The 23,095-nt window shown below is 45.2% G+C and overlaps 1 protein-coding gene across 1 annotated transcript; it reads right to left on the bottom strand.

Moving 5' to 3' along the window:
• Positions 1 to 427: 427 nt before the first annotated feature.
• PCP4L1 (Purkinje cell protein 4 like 1) lies at positions 428 to 22,547 on the bottom strand. Its single transcript, XM_067728422.1, has 3 exons — positions 22,319 to 22,547; positions 2,173 to 2,227; positions 428 to 1,555 (listed from the first exon to the last, which is right to left on the bottom strand). The coding sequence occupies exons 1-3, from the start codon at positions 22,325 to 22,327 to the stop codon at positions 1,413 to 1,415; spliced, it is 207 nt and encodes a 68-aa protein (XP_067584523.1). The 5' UTR covers positions 22,328 to 22,547; the 3' UTR covers positions 428 to 1,412.
• Positions 22,548 to 23,095: the final 548 nt, after the last annotated feature.

Raw genomic sequence — 23,095 nt, 5'->3', positions numbered from 1 at the left:
TGGTGCTCTCTACTGACCCAGAGTCATCTGCTTCTTCTCCTGTTTGATAAAACAGTGGGAGGGGAGGAGGGTCGTGGGAGGAAGACAAAGCAGGAGGGACAGCTAACACAGGTCACTCGGGGAGAGGGAGGAAGGGAAGATGGGGTTTGTTTTCAGAGGCAGATCCACCAAGCGTGTGCTCGCTGGAAGGGGAAAGGGAAGGAGATGAGCACCCTTGTAGGGGAGCATCGGGGGTGGAAATAGCAGCAGGTAGAGACAATGTGGGTGGTGAATCAAGGTGAGGACAAGGTCAGGGAAGGAAGGTAGGAGAGGGCTTCAGTCTGTGTTAGTTTCCTGGGCCATCATGTAATCCGTGCAGTTGCTCTACCACCCTCCCTGAGGCCAGCTCAGGCTTATATTCATATTCCTCCCGAGAAAAAACAGAAGGAGAGGTCAAAAGGCCCCACTTGAGGATTTTGTTTATTGTTTTCATAATTATTAAACATGCTAAAATCACACAGAGTGGCTGTTCCACTTCTGCTCTGACTCCACCATGGGGCAGGTGGGAACTACAAGGGTCACTTGGTTTTTGTGGCCTCTGGGGGTGGCTAGGCATGAGGGGTTAGAGGTAGGCAGGTTAACAAAGCCCCAGGAATCCTTCATATGGTACACCTTTACCAGCAGTAACTTGTGTCCTTAGAGATCTCCTCCTCCTTCACTTTTCTTTTCTTCCCAAATCAACTGGCGATTTCCTTCCCAAATCTTCCCATTTCCCTGCCTGCGGCCCCTTGAACCTCTTCCACTTCTGCCCCTTACGGTTCTAGACTAGACGATGAAGGAAACTTGCCCTTGTCTCTACCAGTCCCAGTCGGCCTTCCTTGGAACTAATCTACTGAGCATGCACTAACATGGGAGCAGTTTGATTTAGGTCTGCCCAGGAGAAAGGGAGGCTCCAGTCCCCACTGTGGCTTAGCTCATAGGAGGGAAGTTGAGGTTCTGATGAGAAGGATGTGAAGGTAAAAAATGCTACCTGAAGTGTGAATGCTGTAACCAGTGGAACATATGCCCCACCCTCGGGCACCCTACTCTGAAGGCTTTTCCCTCCCTCCCACATCGTCAGGGGTCCCTCTCTCAACCTCAAATCCTCTTGCTCTTCAGCCTCATAGAGCAGGCACAGGTACTGGTCAAGAAGCTGTATCCCAAGGAGAAAACATTCCACCCTTAAGCAAGTGGCTGCCTGTTGAATTCTTCATCTTCCCTGTGTTCCTTGTGCCTCTGCGGCTGCGATGGCTTGAGAGGCCAGGGAAAATAATGTATAAGTGTTGAACTTGCCTCAACGAGAAGCTTGAGGGACAAGGAGACAAAGATACATGGGAGTCAGAGCTGTGGAGAAGGGGAGGGAAGGGAGCAAGGTGAAGGGTAAGGCTGGTTATTCAGGAACTGGAATCCTTTTTCTTTTTCTGGAATCGCCGGAACTTGCCCTGAATAGCAAGGGCAGCCTTCTCTGTTTCTGGTGCCATCAGATCAATGTCAATCTCCTCCTCCTCCTCAGCCTTCTTGGCATTGCCAGCTCTCCCTGCAGATAGTTGAGAGATTCATTAATGAGTAAACCTGAATTGCCCCAGCCCCTTTCCCAGACCCCAAATACAGTGGTTAAAGTCCACTTTCTACTGGACTCTGTGAGGTCCCCCAATCTTTGCTAGGACCCGGAATGCCTGATGACTCTCCCAGAAGCTTGAGTCAGGGTACCTAGGCTGAGAATTAGTTATAGTAGGTACTCAGAAGCTTTGCAACTCTTGAACCAAGATGACAAATGTCTTCTATCACCACTTATTCCTAAATCCTACAGTTCAGAGTCCCACGGCACACTCACTTTCCCCTGTTTTCCCTAAAGTTCTGATTGAGACAGGGGCTGGGATCATTTGATGAGTTTCTTCCTATCACTGTACCTGTTTCCAAGCATTCCAGAGCCAGTTTCTAAAATCAAAGCGTAAATTCTAGTAGGTTTACTTCTTAGGAAAAAGTGGAAGGAAGTTTATAGATATAGTAGTCCTAACCTAGTGCTTTGTTTCACTTATCACATTCTTATTCCTGTTACATCTGACTTTAGGAGCTTCCAGGCTTCCAGCCCTACTTGTCTTCATGTCCCTATATTTACCTGCCCTACAAACTGCTTAGCCCACCCCCACTCACCCTTTTCCTCTGGGCCAGCTGCCTGGTTGGTTGCTGGGGATGTTTTGGTGTTAAGCTGGAAAAGAAAAATCAGAATATTAGATATTCACAGAAGTATTAAGGTGCCATCCCCGTAGACTCACCATCATCATTTTCAAGCCCTCCTACTACCAGGTCCATCCCTTAGTCTTTTTTTTTTTTTTTTTTTCGGTATGCGGGCCTCTCACTGCTGTGGCCTCTCCTGTTGCGGAGCACAGGCTCCGGACGCACAGGCTCAGTGGCCATGGCTCACGGGCCCAGCTGCTCCGCGGCATGTGGAATCTTCCCGGACCGGGGCACAAACCCGCGTCCCCTGCATCGGCAGGCGGACTCTCAACCACTGCGCCACCAGGGAAGCCCCATCCCTTAGTCTTTTGAAGAAGTGGGTCTTGAGATCAGAGAGAGGGAGAAGAGTCATCAAAATTTATTCAACAAGTATTGATTGGTGCTAGGGAAATTGTAGAGGACAAAACAGAAAAAACCCTGCCCTCATGGAGTTTACATTCTAGGATATAGATAGACAAATGAATAAAAAAATTATTATTATGTTAAGTGGTGATAAGTGCTATAGAGAAAAGACAGGGAAGGGAGGTAGTGACTGCCAGGTGGGAATGGAGAAATACAGTTTTATACAGAGTGGTCAGGAAAAGCCTCTCTGAAAGGTGGTATCTGAGCCAAGAGCTGAAGGAGATAAGGGAGTAAGGGCTGTAGGTGGTGGGCAATTGCTCTCAAGGGCCCTGGGGTGGAAGTGTGACTAGCGTGTTTGAGCAATAGCATGAGTCCAACGTAGCTGGAGTGAACGACAGTTGGAGATGAGATCAGAGATAACTGGGAGTTGGGGCAGACTCCGTCGGACCTTGGGAGTCTTTTTAAGCCTTGGGAGTCTTTTTAAGGAGCTTGACTTTTATCGTAAGGGTGATGAGAAGCCATTAGAGACCTTCAATTGGCACATAAGGGGCATTAGGGAGGAAGCTGAAAAATCTGTTAGGCAATTATTGCAGAAAACTAGACAGGAAATAATGGTTGCTTGGATCAAAAAGGTGTCAGTGGAGGTGGTGAGAAGTGATCTGATTCTAGGTATACAATTGTCCCTCAGATTCCGCAGGAGATTGGTTCCAGGACCCACAAGGATACCAAAATCCACAGACGCTCAAATACCTTATATAAAATGGCATGTATTTGTATATTGGCAAGTATTTGCATATAACCTATGCACATACTCCCACATACTTAAAATCTCTAGATTACTTATAATGCCTAATACGATGTAAAGGCTATGTAAATAGTTGTCAATACAATGTAAATGCTATGCAAATAGTTGCTGGCTTGCAGCAAATTCAAGTTTTGCTTTTTGAAACTGTCTGAAATTTAAAAAATTATATACTTTCAATCTTTGGTTCGTTGAATCCACGGATGCAGAACCCTCAGACACAGAGGGCCAACTGTATTTTCAAGCTACGACTATTGGTTAAATGGCATAGTGACACAACTCAAGGATAGCTCCAAAGTTTTGGGGCTGAGGAAATGAAAAAAAAATGAATTGCCATTTCCTGAAATGAAGAAGACAGCAGGAGCAGCAGGTATTAGGGAAAGGATCAGAAGCTTGTTTTTGGACAAGTTTGAGATTGCCTACCTAGTTATCCAGGAGGAGTTTTTTTTTTTTTTTTTTTACATCTTTATTGGAGTATAATTGCTTTACAATGTTGTGTTAGTTTCTGCTGTATAACAAAGTGAACCAGCTCTACGTATACATATATCCCCATATCCCCTCCCTCTTGAGCCTCCTGCCCACCCTCCCTATCCCACCCCTTCTAGGAGGTCACAAAGCACTTGATCTCCTTGTGATATGCAGCTGCTTCCTACTAGCTATTTTACATTTGGTAGTGTATATATGTCAATGCTACTCTCTCATTTTGTCTCAGCCTCCCCACCCCGTACCCCCTGGCCCCCGGCCCCCCACCATCCTCAAGTCCACTGTCTACCAGGAGGAGATGTTGTTATAAGCTGTTGGATATTCAAGATGAGTTAAAGAGAAGACTCTTGCCTAGAGATATAAATTAGACAGTTATTAAGATGTGGTTGGCATTTAAGCCATGAGACTGGGTGAGATCACCAAGGGAGTGAGTTCAGATAAAGAGGAGAAAAGGGGCAAATCCTGGGGCATTCCGGTGATTAGAGGTTGTAGAAATGCGGAGAAATCAATAAGAGAAGTTGAGAAGAAGCCAGGAGAAAAGTCAAGAGACTATAGTACTTTAGAAGCCATATGAAGAAACTATTTCAAGGAGACAAGAGTGATTAATTGTGTCAAATTCTGCAGGTAAGGGACTTCCCTGGTGGTCCAGTGGTTAACAATCTGGCTTGCAATGCAGGGGATGCCCGTTTGATCCCTGGTCAGGGAACTAAGATCTCACATGCCATGGGGCAACTAAGCCCGCGCACCACAACCGCTGAGCCCGCGCGCCACAACTACTGAAGCCCGCACGCCCAGAGCCCATGCTCCGCAACAAGAGAAGCCACCGCAGTGAGAAGCCCGAGCACCACAACAAAGAGTAGCCCCCACTCACCGCAACTAGAGAAAGCCAGCCTGCAACAACGAAGACCCAACGCAGCCAAAAATTAAAAAAAAAAATAAAGTAAAACCAGTCAAGATATTGTCCCTATCTTCCAGGCTGAGTGAGGAGATAAGACAAGTATCCAAATAATACTTCCTGAGCATTTTATTATGGCCAAACCGTATCCCATTTAATCCTCTGAAATCTCTGAGATGTCATCCTATTTTATAGTTGAGGAAACAGGCTTAGAGATGTTAAAGATCTTGCCCAAGGGCTTCCCTGGTGGCGCAGTGGTTGAGAGTCCGCCTGCCGATGCAGGGGACGCAAGTTCGTGCCCGGGTCTGGGAAGATCCCACATGCCGCGGAGCGGCTGGGCCCGTGAGCCATGGCCACTGAGCCTGCGCGTCCGGAGCCTGTGCTCTGCAACGGGAGAGGCCACAGCGGTGAGAGGCCCGCGTACCGCAAAAAAAAAAGATCTTGCCCAAGGTCAAGCCACACTACTAGAAAACAGTGGAACTGGCTCTGGGACCGAGGCAGACCAACTCCACACTCTTAGCCACTGTGCTATGTCCACAAGATCGAATACCGTCGCATGCTGATACAAATATGCTAATATATTCACAATTACTGAATCTAGCTGGAAAAGATATGGATGTGCATTGAACAACTCTTTCAACTCTGATAAATTTTTCTAACAGAAAGTTAGGGGGAAATAAGAAAATAATAATTTAAAGTAAAATAAAAATTATTAAGATAAAAAACGCTGGGGGCTTCCCTGGTGGTGCAGTGGTTGGGAATACGCCTGCCAATACAGGGGACACGGGTTCGATCCCTGGTCCAGGAAGATCCCACATGCCATGGAGCAACTAAGCCCGTGCGCCACAACTACTCAGCCTATGCTCTAGAGTCTGCGAGCCACAACTACTGAAGCCTGCACACCTTAGAGCCCGTGCTCCACAACAAGAGAAGCCACGGCAATGAGAAGCCTGTGCACCGCAACGAATATAGCCCCCGCTCACCACAACTAGAGAAAGCCCACGCGCAGCAACGAAGACCCAGTGCAGCCAAAAATAATTAAATTTACAAATAAAAGTTGATATGGTCCAATTTTTGTAAAATATATTGATTGCTTATGTATGTATATGTACATTTTTATTTAAAAATCTGAAAGAACTTGCACAAGGGTGTTCCCCAAACCCTATGGAATTCCTGCTAGTCCCCCTTTGACCAAAAAAAAAAAAAGTTTCCATTAGAGGAAGGGTTGTTCCTGAGACTCTTGGGAGACTGGCCACTCATTATTCTTTCTTTGCCCATGATCTTCCTGTAGTCTATATATATATATATATTTGGCACATGATCAATGTAGTGACCCAGTAGTTAGCTAGGTGACGCTTTCCACGCTGGCACGCTGTCATCACAAGAGGTCTGTCCACACTGCAAAAGCATGAGATACATGGGGTGTTTAGTAATAGGATAATAGTCAATAGTCCTGACAAGAGGGTCACGGGTCAAGAGGCAAGTTCTATAGTCCTATGATCTCTGACTTCAAACCCTCCTTTTTTTATTGCCAGCAAATCCCTGAATCTGATCCTTGCTTTAACCATTATCCCTCTCTCTCTCTCTAAGCCTGTTCCCTTAATCCACCAATTCTTTTCTTTCATCCCTCCCCTTTGGAGGAAAATCTGGACCCCAGTTCTAAAAATCTTCCCTCGAGTAACTGCCCCTTCCTCTGCCTTCCTTCTCATATCAGCTAACCTTGAGAATCCTCGAAGCAGGAATATTTGCCAGGGCTGAACCACACCCGCCACCCCTTTCCCTCTGCCCTGCCAGCTGTCACCTTCCTGAGTCTCTCCTGAGATTACTGACCCTGGAATGGAGCCATGGCTCAGCTGCTGTCTAGCCACCCAGGGGTTCTCAGCTCCATTTGGCCGAACTTTATGAGAGGTCACTACGGAGACTAGAAAAGGGTTCTGTAAAGGAGAAGAAAACCCCTATTACTAACAATGCCCCTTGAAATCTCTCTCACACCTTCTGCTAAAAAGTAATATGCTGGGGCTTCAACCTGCTCCTCCTCCCTGTACCCTCTCCAGCCAGTTCTCAAATAGCTACTCCGAACACTATGGATTTCTGGATTTAGTGGTTAGTGATTTGCTGAGGTGGGAGGTGGGGGCAGTTAGATCACAGGTTGTTAGCTCCCACCCTCTACGTCATACTCAGCCCTTTCCTGGTCCCTGGTCTCTGCCCCAAGCCTCCTGTGTATCTTCCAGAAACTCAGCAATTTTAGATGAATCAAGGTCCTCTGGTGCATCCATCTGACAGCCATCAGATTAACCATATTTCTGGTAAACCAAGGAGGCACGGAGGTCCTCTCTGGATGAACCAGAAACCACATGTGCTGTAAGAGTGTCTCTTAAAAAACTCGCAACTCCAGAGGATCAGTGCTCACCCACAGAGCTGTGACAGGTGAGCGTTTCTCAGCCGCTCTCTCTCAGCCTCTCATTCTAGCCAGGTATGGATTACTGGAAACTCTCAGGTGCTCTTCTACTTCTTTCAACACTGAGCTCTTCTGACCAGAAATAACAACAGTGAAATGGTTTAGCAAATCCTTCCTTTTCCTTATGGGACCCATCTAGGGGAACTGGAAGAAATCAAGGACTTTAGAATGCCACCCCACCTCATCTTATTAATAATCATATATATTGATATAATACTTACTTTGTGCCAGTCACTGTTCTAAGTACTTTAACATGTTTAATTCTTACAACAGCCCTATAAGATAGGTATTGTTACTAGTCTCACTTTACAGATAAGAAAACTAAGGGCCAGAAGAGGTTAATTAACTTGCCTAAGGTCATATAGCTAAGAAGTAGCAAAGCCAGGATTTGAACCAACGTGGTCTGACTCCAGAGTCCACCCTCTTGAACATTATGCTATGCTGTATCCGTCTCCAGCCAAAGGCGTAAGCACGTGTATGCATGTGGTACATACATACCACATGAGAAGGATGTCCAGTGTGAAACCGATTTAAATAGACAAGTGCTCCCACACAGCAGAGCAATCCCTAGGTAAGAAGGAAAGTCCTAGAGATCATGATTTCCTTCCATTCCCACAGTTAGGCAGCTGTATTCAAGGACCAGTCTCTCAATCCATAGTCCCCAACACTTGCTTGATATATACTCTAGAGGGTCCTGTCCTCCCAATATGGGGAAAGCTTTCTTGTAATTTGAGAACCTGATCCCAGACCTTGCCTACTGACTCAGATTCCTGCTCTGCTAGTTGAGCTAGCCATGCTGATTCTGGCTTTCATCTTGATGTTTGCCCAGTGGGCCTCCTGACACATACCGGGCTGACCCCTGGGGGTTAGCCATAGCCTGTATGTGTGTTTTTCACTCCCAGGGCCAGATGCTAGCCTTTCAGATTCTGAGAATTCCATGTGCAGGATCATCCTATTGGTTTCCATTTCAAATGACTCTCTTGCTTACATTTAAGCCTGTTACTCGAAGTTTCTAGTGAGTTGAAGCTTGGTTCAGTTCAGCCTCACTGCCTACACAGGACTAAATGTTTCTTACTTCTCAACATGTAATTAGCAACTATGAGGCCCATCAACTCTTGCCTTTCCCTAGAGGGCCCTAGTTTCTTTCCCTGCCTACATTCCTGTATTCCTTTTCTCCTCACCTCTGGGCCTGATGTGCTCCAATGTTCCATTCCATCATCTTGGCAGTAGCTGTCAATTCCCCATGAGTATACTTTTGTTTCCTCTGCAGTTCAAAGTTGTGGACTCTCCCTTCCAGTGTGGACGGAGGAAAAGGAGACGTCTGCTGGCTTAGGGGTCTTCTGTCTTCAAACTTTGAGAGACTGCAGAGAGGGATATGACACAGCAATATCCTCCCTTTCCTGACCCCATACCTCCTTCCAGGGCATTTATCAGCATTCAGATGATGTCTTTTCCTTCCATTTGAGCTTTAGATCCCATTCCCCTTTTCTCCTCCTCAGGGATCTTCAAAATCAATTCTCTTGACTTGCTTATAAATAAAACCTCTTCCTTTCTTTAAAACCGAAAAAACAAGAAAAAGCCTTCCTCAATCTGAATTCCTTCTTCAACCACAACTAGAGTGAAAAGAAGTGGGTCTAGGACCAAGCCTTGAGGAACCCCAATATTAAAAGGTTAGGGTGAACAGATGGAGAAATATACTATGTTCTTGGACTGGAAGAATCAATATTGTGAAAATAACTATACTACCCAAAGCAATCTACAGATTCAATGCAATCCCTATCAAACTACCAATGGCATTCTTCACAGAATTAGAACAAAAAATTTTACAATTCGTCTGGAAACACAAAAAACCCAGAATAGTCAAAGCAATCTTGAGAAAGAAAAACGGAGCTGGAGGAATCAGGCTCCACAACTTCAAACTATACTGCAAAGCTACAGTAATCAAGACAGTGTGGTACTGGCACAAAAACAGAAATACAGATAAATGGTACAGGATAGAAAGCCCAGAGATAGACCCATGTGCATATGGTCACCTAATTTATGACAAAAGAGGCAAGAACATACAATGGAGAAAAGACAGCCTCTTCAATAAGTGGTGCTGGGAAAACTGGACAGCTACATGTAAAATGATACTAGAACACTCCATAACACCATACACAAAAATAAACTCCAAATGGATTAAAGACCTAAATGTAAGATCAGACACTATAAAACTCTTAGAGGAAAACATAGGAAGAACACTCTTTGACGTAAATCACAGCAAGATCTTTTTTGACCCACCTCCTAGAGTAATGAAAATAAAAACAGAAAAAACCAAATAGGATCTAATTAAACTTAAGATCTTTTGCACAGCAAAGGAAACCATAAATAAGACAAAAACACAATCCTCAGAATGGGAGAAAATATTTGCAAATGAAACAACAGACAAAGGATTAATCTCCAAAATATACAAACAGCTCATGGAGCTCAATATCAAAAAACAAACAATCCAATTAAAAAATGGGTGGAAGACCTAAATAGACATTTCACCAAAGTAGACATACAGATGGCCAAGAGGCACATGAAAAGATGCTCAACCTCACTAATTATTAGAGAAATGGAAATCAAAACTACAATGAGGTATCACATCACACCTATCAGAATGGCCATTATCAAAAAAATCTACAAACAGTAAATGCTGGAAAGGGTGTGGTGAAAAGGGGACCCTCCTGCACTATTGGTGGGAATATACATCGATAAAATCACTATGGAGAACAGTATGGAGGTTCCTTAAAAACCTAAAATAGAACTACCATACGACACAGCAATCTCACTACTGCGCATGTACCCTGAGAAAACCATAATTCAAAAAGAGACATGTACCACAATGTTCATTGCAGCACTATTTACAATAGCCAGGACATGGAAGCAACCTAAATGTCCACTGACAGATGAATGGATAAAGATGTGGCACATATATACAATGGAATATTACTCAGCCATAAAGAGAAATGAAATTGAGTTATTTGTAGTGAGGTGGATGGACCTAGAGTCTGTCATACAGACTGAAGTAAGTCAGAAACACAAAAACAAATACTGTATGTTAACGCATATATTATGGAATCTAAAAAAAAAAAATGGTACTGATGAACCTAGTGGCAGGGCAGGAATAAAGACGTAGACATAGAGAATGGACTTGAGGACATGGGGGGAGACGGAGGGGGAAGCTGGGGCGAAGTGAGAGTAGCATCGACGTATATACACTACTAAATGTAAAAATAGATAGCTAGTGGGAGGCAGCAGCATAGCACAGGGAGATCAGCTCGGTGCTTTGCGATGACCTAGAGGGGTGGGATAGGGAGGGTGGGAGGGAGGCTCAAGAGGGAGGGGATATGGGGATATATGTATGCATATGGCTGATTCACTTTGTTGTACAACAGAAACTAACACAGTATTGTGAAGCAATTATACTCCAATAAAGATTTATAAAAATAAATAAATAAATAAAATGTTAGGGTGGTGCTTTCAAAATAGTGCTGGAACAATTGGATAGTCAAGTGCAAAGAAACCTCAATCTATGTCTTGCACCCTATACAGAAATTAACTTGAAATGGATATAAAACCTAAAACTATAAAACTTCTAGAAGAAAATCCAGGGAAAAAATATCTTTGCAACCTTGGGGTAGGCAAAGATTTCTTAGATACACCAAAAGCATAATCCATAAAAGAAAAAAATTATAAATTGGACTTCATCAAAATTAAAAACTGCTCTTTGAAAGACACTCCTAAGAGAATGAAGAGACAAACTACAGACTGGAAGAAAATATTTGCAAATCACAAATCTGATAAAGGACTTGTATCCAGTATATATAAAGAACTTTCAAATCTCAATAGTATGAATACAGTTTGTAAAAAGGAGCAAGATATTTGGACACTTCACCAAAGAAGATACATGGATGGCAAATAAGCACATGAAAAAATATATATCATTAGTCATTTGGGAAATTTGAATTAAAACCACAATTAGATATCATTATACAGCTATTAGAATGTTTTGTTGTTGTTGTTTTGGGGTGTGTGTGTGTGTGTGTGTGTGTGTGTGTGCGTGCATGTGCACGCATGCGTGCACACACGTGTTTTTGTTGGTTTTTTTTTAATGACTATACGATGTGCTGGCAAAGATACAGAGTATCTGGAGCTCTCAGACATTGCTGGTGGGAAGGTAAGATGGAACAGCTAGTGTGGAAGTTTCTTAAGTGTCCATTTTTCATACAACCCAGCAATCCTACTCCTAGGTATTTACTCAAGTGAAATTAAAATGTACGTCTACACGTAAACTTGCAGGTGAATGTTTATAACGGCTTTACCTGCAATCACCAAAAACTGGAAACAACCAAATGTCCCTCAACTGAGGAATGGGTAAACACATTGTAATACATCCATAAAATGTAATACTACTCAACAATTAAAGAAGGAATGAACTACTGATACATACAACAACATGGATGAACTTCAAAGGCATTATGCTAAGTGAAAGAAGCCAGACCCGTAAGGATACACGTATACTGTATGATTCCAATTATATGACATTTCTTGTAAAGGCAAAACTATAGGTACAGCAGACAGATCAGTGGCTGCTAAGGGCTGAGGTCATGGGAGGGGTGAGTATAAAGGAAAATGGGGGAATTTGGGGATGATGGAACTGCTGTATATCTTGATTGTGGTGGCAGTTACATGATGTATATGTCTGTCAGAATTCACAGAACTATATCCGGATAAAAGTACATTTTACTGCATGTAAGTTATACCTTATTAAGTTATACAAGTAACGTAATAAGTTATTAAATAATAAGTTATTTTTTTACGGGGAAAGAAGGTTAAGAGAGCTAGAAAAGACTGAGAAGGACCAGTTAGAAAGGTAGAGTAGATAGGTGACTGGGGAAGGGGTGGGGGCCAGGGTCTCTCACATCTCTTTTCTTTTCATAGCTGGACTTCTCAGAACACTTACTATCTCCATTTCCTCACCTCCCACACACTCTCCCACCCACTTCAACCTAGCTTCTACTCCTACTCCACTGAAATGCCTCTTTAGAAAACCAATGTGCTCTATGATAAGAAATCAAATGCAAAAGTTTCAGCTCCACTTGGCTTGACCTCTTGAAGCGTTCAATACTCTTAATCATTTCACCTTTCTTGACACACATTCTTTCCTTGGCTCCTGGGACATCACAGTTTTTCCTGGTTTTTCTCCTATCTTTCTGGACACTTCTGTCAACATTTAAGTATTGGGGGCTCTCGAGGTTTAGGGCTAGGCTCCCTTCTGTTCTCTTTTCCTAGATGATCTTATCTGCACCTATGACTTCAGTTATCATTTATACAGCACCATCCAATAGAACAGTGGTCAGCTATCTACTGCGCACCGCCAAATCTGGTCTACGGCCTGTTTTCCTAAATTAAATTTTACTGGAACACAGCCATGCCCATTGTTTGCATATTGTCTGTGGCTGCTTTTGCACCACAGTAGCAGAGTTGAGTAATTGCAGCAGAGGCCACAGGGCCCACAAAGCCAAAAATACCTGCTACCCGGCCCATTACAGAAAAAGTTTGCAGACCCCTGCAAAAGAACTTTTTGCAATGATGGAAATGTTTTATATCTGTGCTGCCCAATATATGGCATCCCCTAGGCACATGGGGCTATTGAGCATTTTGAAATGGGGCTAGTGCAACTGAGGAATAAAATTTATAAATTTATTTAATAAGTTAATAATTTATTAATAACTAATAAGTTAAATAACTACACGTGGTTAGTGGCTACCATATTGAACCGCACAGAATGCCATTGATGGCTCAAATGTACAGCTTTCCCTTGGTATCCAAGAGGGATTGGTTTTAGGATCCCCAGGGATACCAAAATCCACAGATGCTCAAGTCCCTTACATAAAATGGCACAGTACAGTCTGCCCTCCAGTACCCATGGGTTCTGCATCCTCAGATTCAGAAATTCAATCCGCTGTTGGTGGAACCCGTGGATGCAGAGGGCAGACTGCATACCTCTATCCCAGAAATCTCCTCTGAGCTTTTAAACATCTCCACTTGGGCTTCCCTGGTGGCGCAGTGGTTGAGAGTCCGCCTGCCGATGCAGGGCACACGGGTTCGTGCCCCGGTCCAGGAAGATCACACATGCCGCGGAGCGGCTGGGCCCGTGAGCCATGGCCGCTGAGCCTGCGCGTCCGGAGCCTGTGCTCCGCAACGGGAGAAGCCACGACAGTGAGAGGCCTGCGTACCACAAAAAAATAAATAAAATAAAATAAAAATTAAAATAAATAAATAAATAAAATATCTCCACTTGGGTGTTCTATGGGAACTCCAAACTCTTTGTGTCTCAAACTAAATTCATAATCCTACCTACCCAACCTAGTGCTCTGCAAGGTATTCCCCATTTCATCCAGTTGTACAAGCCACAAACCTAGAAATTGTTCTTGACACGTTTCTTTCCTTCACATTGCATATCCAATTCAATATTAAGTCCTATTAACTTTATCTCCCAACTATCTCTTAATCCATTCACTTCCACCATCCTAACACAGTTGTTTCTTATGTGGACCACGGTAATAGCCCAAGTGGTTACTGATGCTCTTAGGATAAAGAAGAAAATGCTTTTTTTTTTAGAAGAAAATCTTTAACACAGTCTAAAAGATCTTACATTATGCAACCTCTGATTACCTCGGTAACCTCATCTCTGTTGCTTCTCACCTCAGGACCTTGGCACATGGTTCCCTTACCCCTGCTCCCCTTTTACCTAGTTAATTCCTATTTATCCTTCAGAGCTCTACTTAAGGGTTCCTTCTTCCAGGAAGCCCTTCTTAGCTCCCCAGACTAGGCTAGGACCGTCATAAGTTTTCACAGCACCTGGTATTTCTCCTTAGTAGTACTTGTTACTAATGTAATTAAATAATAATTTATTAATTAGTTATTTAATGTCTGTCTCCTCCATTTCTGTGCAAGTTCCTATGAGGAACTCGCTATGAGGGCAGGGGCAGTGTCTATCTTACTCACTCCAGGGTCTAGCATGATACACACTCAGTATATGTTGAACAAATGAAGGGAGCTCCTACTCTGCTGTATTTGCCACCTCACCACGATTTCTGAAGTTTAATTTGCTTTCAGATAGCTGAGGGCCTCACTCTGTAGCTGGCTCAGAGATTGTGAAGCCAGGTCATTGCTTTTCCTCACTTCAGTAGATGTGCCTGAAAAACAGCTGAGGATGAAGGGGAAGAACTTCTCTAGGAGTGTATTTCATGTTACCTGTATTATAGTTATTGTGTATTTGTCTTACCTCCCCTTCCCCAACTTCACCACCCCACCAGAGTCCATTTCCTTGAAAGCACGATCCATTTATTTGTGTATCACTTGTAGTAACTGCAACCTATGTCTTGCACATAGTAGATACTCAGTAGATATTTGTTTATGTGAATTAAAATTTTCTCAAGCCTCAAATTCCTGGTGGAAGCAATATGTCATCTTAGGTAGAGGTAGACAGATCCGAGTTCATATCCTGGATCTGCATTGACTATCCCGGCTCTCCCATTCCTAGCTGTGTGACATTGGATAAATCAGTTAGCCTTGCTGTGCTCAGACATCTCATCTGCAGAAGAGAAAACATATCTATCCTAAAAGGTGAAAAGAACTAGAAAAAATATACCTAGCATATATCAAAATAAATTGTTATTATTTTGAAGTAATGTAACTGTGGATTGAATATAAGAATAGGACAAGTTACTGGGGTGTTGCCTGGCTCAAGACCTGGAATCAAAAAGTAGAGCTGCCACAGAGTATAGCTTCACTAAGTGGGACTGAAGGAGGAAGGGAATACCTGGGGTGGCTCTAAGGGCCCTTGAGGCTTATTCTGCTACCAAAGGAGTTTCATAACTGTTCTCTTTTTATTCTAAACCAACCCTGGAAATCACAATCTCCCTGTATTCCCAATGTCTGTCCCCAAAAATGCTGACAATAGCTCTAAACCTTTGGTAAAGGGCCCAACAATAGTCTGCTTGGGCAGAAATTGTATTCTGTATAGCAGCTGCCCATGTCTGGAGCCCTGGAGCCTCCTGGAGCTACTCCCAGGTCATAGGTGTACCAGAGGGGACCTCCAATACAGCACCTCCATTAATGTTCATGTTTCATTGCAAAGAACCCTTAGACAGAAACATACCCTATTTTTTTTTTTTTTTTTGTAGACCACAGGGAGAAGATGATTAATCCTCAGGAGCAAATAGACCATATCTCCTCAATCAATCCTTTGTATCAGAAAGATGACTGTGTAAAGCCATTCCTTGCCTCAGAAGGATAGTTTGTTAGTATTGGCAAAGCACCTGAAAATAGTCAAAGTGGTAGCGACTTAGGTGCTTTTTCCCTATAGCTGTCACTATTGGGGAATAGGTACCCTATAACTCTAGGCCCTACTCGCCCTGCCCCCTTCTTGGGCTGCATTTCTTCCTTTCTTTGTCTCTTACATCTTTAATGGTGTTGCCACAGCAACCATTGTCACGCGAAGAGGCAAGATAGTGTCACCCCCTCTGTTCCAAGCAGCAATTTAGAACTAACCATGGGAAAGGTAAACTACCCAGATTTCCCCCTACGCCTCATCCCACTGGGGTCTTTAAAGAGGTATCACAGGTTGTTAACAGCAGCAACAGACAGGAACAAAGGAGCACCTCATTGCATCTGGATCACATATACTCTGCTTTTGCATGATATATCTTGGATGCTGGGCAAATGAAAACACATCGTATACACATTATAGTACTGTTAGGATCACTTAGCTCAGATGAATAAGCACAAGGACTCAGAATCCTGTCCTATAGTCCAGGGCAGGGAAATCTAAAAAGGGCCTGAATCCTAAAAATCCTAAATATGAGCCCCAAAGACCCCTTTCTTGCCTTAGTATTGAAATAAATCCTAGGCCTTGTAAGCTCCCTGCTTGCTTTAGAGATGCAGAAAGTGAAGGGAGACAGGAGTTAGTGCATCTGCTTTCAAGTAGTGACAAAGAGGCTTCAGCCCCCCAGGGACCCTTTTATCCCTGCTGACATGTTCTCCCCCAGTGATAAATGAAGTTCACTGCTAAAGACCCTTAGAGAGGCCTTTGGGATCCCCTGGTGCCCCTGAAAGACCCTGGACTGCTGTTTTTGGAGCACTGCTGGAACTGTTTCAATTCTTTCAGGGCAGCAACCAGCTGCAGTCCTCAAACAGCTTCAGAAAGACTTGCTCAAGGTCACCCTCAAGATAATAACAGAAAAAGAACTAGGAATCCTTACTCCAGGTTCTACAGACACACATTCTTTTCCTAATGTTTCCTAATGCATGGAATATAACCCAAACACCTTAGAGACAGGAATACAACCTAAGCAGTCCGAGCTCCCAAGCCCCCTGGTCTGTCCTTCCCCGCTCAGCCATCCCACCCCTGTTTCCTGAAATAGCAGTACCCCTCACTGGAGTCAGGCAGAATTCTTTGGCTATGCCAGCTCATGGTATGCGGTGAGTCAACAGCCCCCGCCCGTTTCCCCCCAGCATGGGCTGCCACAATTTAATGAGTAGTTATTTGCGGTGCTCTGCACACAGCTTGGAGCTGTGCCTTCACCCCATACTGGGGGTAGGGGGTGGGGGAGAGAGAGTAGTGCCAAAGCATCATGTATTACTGGAATCTTCAGTGTGCATCCCACCCATGACGTTATTGTCCCAGAATAAACGTATTAATCCCACCACAGCCTACAAGGCAAACGCTCAGCTGGAGGGCTTTGTGGGGGAGGGAGGCAGCACCAAGGACAACAGAAGGGTAAATGGCACCTCTTTTCCCTGGATGGGGGGTTGGGAAACCTAGGTGGGCCCGCCTTCTGGCATCAGCCTGGACTTAAACAATAATCAGGCTTCAGGGAGGAGAACGTGATAAGATCCAGGCACCCGCAGGGGTGCAGATTTCTTAGAAAAAGTGGTTTGGGATCTGCTTCTGACTTGGCTTACTCTTGCAGGTCAAATAATGCTGGAGCAAGTCACTTTGAGCAGTAGGTCTGGATTACGGATTTAGAAAATCACGCACTTAGCATTCATCACTTACTTTGCCAGCCTAACGTGTTCTTCTTTCCCTCTTCTAGATTTCTCCTCCCAAAGCCTTGGTACTCTCTTTGGAAGTCAAGTGACCAAATGAAGGAGGAGTAAATGTTCAGCGTCTGTTTGATTATCAGGTACCGCAATTTTACTTAGATACCTGTTTTCTGCACTGGATCCTCCAAGTCAAATACTTTAGAGTTAAGAGAATTGCTCATTCCTTTCTTTTCTGAAAGAAAACCTCTCCTTCTGGTCCTTGTTTCTTTACAGTGATGATAATCAGTGATGGACACCAGAAACTAAGAACGCATGAAAAGAGGACCTCCAGACTTCCGCCTTCCTACACTCCTATTAACTTACCTACTCCACTTCAGCATATTCATTGCACTCACTTTTAAGGTGACTAGGCATCTTGCATAAGGAAGAATAGTGCTTACCCTGTCTAGTATTCTACCAAAATTTACCCCGTTGGTACATATCATCCTACGTTGGTCTCTCCTCTCTCTCTATCCTCTTGCTCAGGATTTATTAAATCACACTGCTTAGATCTCCTATAGAAAGTATTTGTAATATATTCCTTCAAAGTTGCATGTAAATTAAACCATTCTATCACTGGAGTCACATGTTAAAAGAGTCTTAGGGAAAGTTCTTTGGGGATAAGAAGGCAGCAGTTCTATGCCCCAGTGTTGGTTCTAATACTGTGTAAACTTAGATAAGGTTTGGGCCGCAGTTTCCTCATCTGTAAAATGAGGAGATTGGACCAGATGATCTTTTTTTTTTTTTTTTTTTTGCGGTACGCGGGCCTCTCACTGTTGTGACCTCTCCCGTTGCGGAGCACAGGCTCCGGACGCACAGGCTCAGTAGCCATGGCTCACGGGCCCAGCCGCTCCGCGGCGTGTGGGATCTTCCCGTACCGGGGCACGAACCCGTGTGCCCTGCATCGGCAGGCGGACTCTCAACCACTGCGCCACCAGGGAAGCCCTGGACCAGATGATCTTTAGGGTTCCTTGACAAATCTGAAATTATATCGCTAAAATGTTTTGATATATTATTTGAGATTTTTTTGGTAAAAAAAAAATATCTGTATTTCTTCTAGATAGAAGGATTTTTGCAAAACTAAGCTTATTTTTTCCATGATAACATAGACTCATGAAAGACAATTTGGAACTACAGAAAAACAGAAAGAAAACAGGGGGAAGCATTCATAGAACCACTACCTTGAAAAGACAAGCTAGTGACTTGTCTTGATCGACCTGATCCTACTTCCTCCTCTGTCTTTGCAGCCCTATCTCCATCACTGTCATCAGTTAAGATTCTCCATGGACAGACATGAAAGACACATCAGGTTTGCATATTCGGACTCCAGCCACAATACTTACGGTGCCTGTCCCTATAGAGACTTGACATTCTAAGGTGTTACTGATAACAGCTGCAGCTGAGGGAGAAGACTATATTCCCAGGTCACAGGATGACAAAGTCATCCACTTTTATCAGCCAGTCTCCTGCTCAAGCAGCTAAAGCCAACAACCTGGATTGGTGACTGAGAAAGGGATGAGCAAGCTCTGGAACCAAATTCTGGTTTCTCTTACTTCAGAAGCCAGATATTTCTAGAGGTGGAAGGCTCTCCAGTATCCAGCTCTTCTGTTTTATACGTCCCACATAATCATCATCATAATAAAATACCAATGAGAGAGAAAGAGAGAAACTTGGATTTCCTCCAAGTCCCTACCAGGTTCCCTAACAAATGGTTCGCAGAAGACATAACAGAATGATGTCACCCTGACCAAACTTCCATTGTGGAGGAGGTTGTAGATTCAGGCAGACATGCACAGGAAGGAGAATGTGATCCCCAAAGTGTGATATCCCATTCCTATTACCTAGGAGGACAGCAAGCAGAATAATAAAGGAGGGAGTACTGGGTCTAGTGAGGTTTCTAGTTGATCTGTCCCTTGCTCCATCCCCTGCCAGCTTGAGGACAGACACTATGGGGCAGACACCATGGAACTAGTTACCAGTCATACATAAGCCCCATTTCAGCAGAATGACGGCTGGACCAAGGGATTCCTCCAGCTGGGTTTTTTACAGTTGAGAAGGGCAACAGGATCACAGAAGAACTTGCAACTGTGCTTTAAGCCGCCAGCTACACCATATGACAAGGGATTATAGGAAAGAGCCCTCATGGACTGAATGCATCTCCCATCCCCATTCTCCACCGAAACTAGCAAAAAGTTATTAAACTATAAGAGATAAGACTGTGATTCACAGCAATCAAGTCCTGCCTGCAACTGTGAATGCAGACAAGCTGGAGACGAGCCCCTGCAGCTCCTCTGCACACGAACACACACACTCACAGGGGAATGCTCTGCTGCAGTACTGAGTGACAGCAGAGCCAGGAAGGGAAAGTATCACCAGAGACCCTCCCCAGCAGCGTCACCAGGATCCTACACTTTTCCTCTAGGTCTGGAGACCCCCTCCCCAATTTTTGTTCTTCATTTGAAATGGAAATCTCTTAAAGAGATCCCAAATTCTCTCATTTCATGCAGTTTCACTGAAGCAAGACAATAAGCAGGTGGGGGAGGTGAAGCTTACATAAGATTCAGAGTGCACAGGGCTTTCCTGGGCTAGGGCTCCAGCCTGAAAGAGGAGACCCCTGGGGCTGGGCTGAGAGAAAGAAGTTTGGAGTCTCCCTAGAGCTTCAGAGCTCTGGGCAACACTTCCACTTTTCTTCATAGCTTTTACAAGAGGAAGAAAACAGGCTGGGTCTTGGCCTCTAGGGAAGCAGAGGCCCTTTGGGTATCTGGTTCAGGGACAGCTGATCTCTGTGTAAGCCCAGGTGGCTGCTTCTGGATTTTATAAATACTCATCCCTGAAGCCAGGCTCAGCTTTGTATTAGGAGGCAGCTTCGACGACTAAACTGCTAGTTAGGACCAGTTCACTCTGACAGCCTGGGAGGTCAGGCAGCCCTGCAGACACTGTCAGTTACTTCCCATCCAAGGATTCCACTCTCTTCATTCTACTGAGTTCCTGATCGAGGCTAGTCAAGTACAGCTGCTAAGTCAAGACTTGACTTTCCCCTCAAACACCAAATTATTTTTCTTGACACTGCTTTGTGACAGCTTTGTCACTCTACCAACTATCACCCTAGATCCCAGCCCCTGTAGTGTAGCCTACAGAGAGGCTGTGCACTTCCCCTAAAAAGCACAGGCTAACCACACATCTTCATGTTGGCATAGACTTCACATCACAAACCTCCAGGGGATGGCTTGAATTGCAACTTTCAGATTTAGAAACACTAGGGGGGCGTTGAACTCTAGACCTCAGTGAAAAGAGGGCAAAGAGGGCCTCCCTGGTGGCGCAGTGTTGAGAGTCCGCCTGCCGATGCAGGGGACACGGGTTTGTGCCCCGGTCCAGGAAGATCTCACATGCCGCAGAGCGGCTGGGCCCGTGAGCCATGGCCGCTGAGCCTGCGCGTCCGGAGCCTGTGCTCTGCAACGGGAGAGGGCAAAGAAAACCTCTCTTCTCACATTAGGGCTGAAAGAAGCAAAAGGAAAGAAGATTGAATCTTTTTTTCCTTTTCTTTCTTTCTGAAAGGCTGCTGTGGTCACAGTCACAACTATCTGAGGGACAGGAAACCACTTTAGTTCATCTGCAGCCCCCAGAGTAGCTGAATTTTCCAGGATAAACTTAGTGGACATGGCAACCAAAACATAGTAGTTGGCACTAATTGGCTCCCTGGGTGAGAGCTTTTGGTAGGAGCCAGCAGAGCTCCTACTAAAGATGAAGATCTAAACTGAGACCTACAGGGTCCTACCCCTTCACTAACCTCGTATCCTTGACACTTCTCATGCTAGTTTTCTGAAATACTCTAAAATAATTTTTTTTAATTTTAGAAGTGAGATGGAGATAATAACAATATCTAACATACAATGAGTGCCTACTCTCTGCCAGGTACTGTTCTCAGTACTTGGCATATATTATCTCATTTAATCGTTAGAACGACCAGTATTACCCCCATTTTGCAGATAAAACACTGAAGCAGAGAAAGGCTTAGTAAACTTGCCTAAGGCCACATAGCTAGTAAGCAGTAGAGCTGGGATCTGGCATATAGCTGAGATGTTGGATTTAACACAAGATCCTGGGTACTAGGAAAGGGGGTGCAGAGAGCAAGCTTGTGATGTCACTGCCCATACTGACTTCACTTAGAAAGGAAGATCCTTGTCTCTGGATGCCTAAAAATGCAGTCAAACAATGGAAGAGGTCTTTCCCAGTCTCTGCTTTGACCCCCACGGATGGACAGTGTTCTTTGAATAGAGGAAATCACAGTTAATGGACTGGGTCTGGTTCGGATGACCACGGACCCTGTGGAGACTCAGGGTGTAACAAGCACTGCAGAAGGAGGTCTACTCTTGAAGGGGACATCTCCCCAGCAGCCAGACAGGCCCCCACTACAAGCCTTCTGAATATCAGAATGGTCCCTCCAACGGTTAGTTCTTGATTGAATGAGTGGAGGGTAGGATGCCACCTTCCTAATAGGGGCGAAGTGGCCACCCCAGGGGGCGAGGGCTGGAGTTCTCCGTTGAATGCTACATAAGGAGTGTAAAAGCAATACAGCCCTAGGAGAGGGAAGACAGAAGCTAATGTTTTTCTCAGAAGTCTGGGGAGTGAAGGGAAGCCCGAGTAACCTTGGAGCAGTAAGACCTATGCAGAGGGCAGTATCCTGAGGATAAAACTTACGACCTGAGACCTCAGCCCTCCCATTCTACAATCGATTCCAGTCCCCCCAAATCTCCACCGACAGTCAGGGAACTTAAAGCCTCCCTCTTCCAATCGCTCCCCAGCACTCCAAGGTGGGAGCTTTCCCAGAGAGGCAGGGGCCGTCCCGAGAGGATTCTCAGCGGCTCTGGGCTGCAGCACCCTCCCTCGCAGCCCTGGGACCCCGAGCCGCGGCCTCCCCGCGCCGCAGCCCTAGTCCGCAGCGGCGGGGCCGGGCAGCGCCTCTCACCTCGCTCATCGCGGCGGCCAGACGGGGCGCGCGGGGCGCGACACGTGCAGGGGAGACAAGGGGCACTCAGGCTGCACGGGCGACGGCCGCAAGTTGCCGGGCTCTGAGGCAGGGGCCCCGCTGACGAGGCGAGGAGAGTTAGTGCGGAGAGCCGCTGCTCCAGTGCCCGCACCCCAGCTCCAGGCGCTCAGCTGCCCGCCAGGAGTCCCCTTCCGACCCTGTCCTGTCAGAGCCGCTCCGCGAGCCTCCGCCGGCCCCACCTTTTATAGTCAGCTCCCTACCAGCCTCCAGCCCGACCAATAGGAGCTCTTCCTGCCGCAGAGTGACAGCCCCTGGCACCCAATGGTGGCAGGCTCAGAGGTCTGCTGCATTTCCAAACTAGGGTAAGACAGAGAGCGGGAAGGAGGGGGAGACCGTCGGGAGATGAGAAGATGGAAAATGAAGCAGGGGGAGCAAAGGAGGAAGGAGAGGAAGGAGTAGTACACGAAGGAATGAGAGAGAGAGGCAGGGAAGGAGTGTGTGAGTTTAAGAAAGTGAAGAAAGAAGAGCTGGAAGGATATCAAGAGGGTACATGTGAAGCAGGAAACTGAATGAAAGGGTAAAAGCCAAGAGATGTTACAGATTAAGATTTAGTAATAGGATGGCAGTCTGAATAAGCGAAGGGCAGAAAGGAGGAAGGGAAGGAGAGGGAGAGATAGAGACAGAGAGGGACAGAGAGAGCAAAAGAGACAGAGAGATGCAAGGGGACGGTATTCTGTGGCAAAGAACAGGGGAATT

Source organism: Pseudorca crassidens, chromosome 2 (genome assembly GCF_039906515.1).
Source record: "Pseudorca crassidens isolate mPseCra1 chromosome 2, mPseCra1.hap1, whole genome shotgun sequence".
Lineage (NCBI taxonomy): Eukaryota > Metazoa > Chordata > Mammalia > Artiodactyla > Delphinidae > Pseudorca > Pseudorca crassidens.
This window is presented reverse-complemented; position numbering and strand designations above follow the sequence as displayed.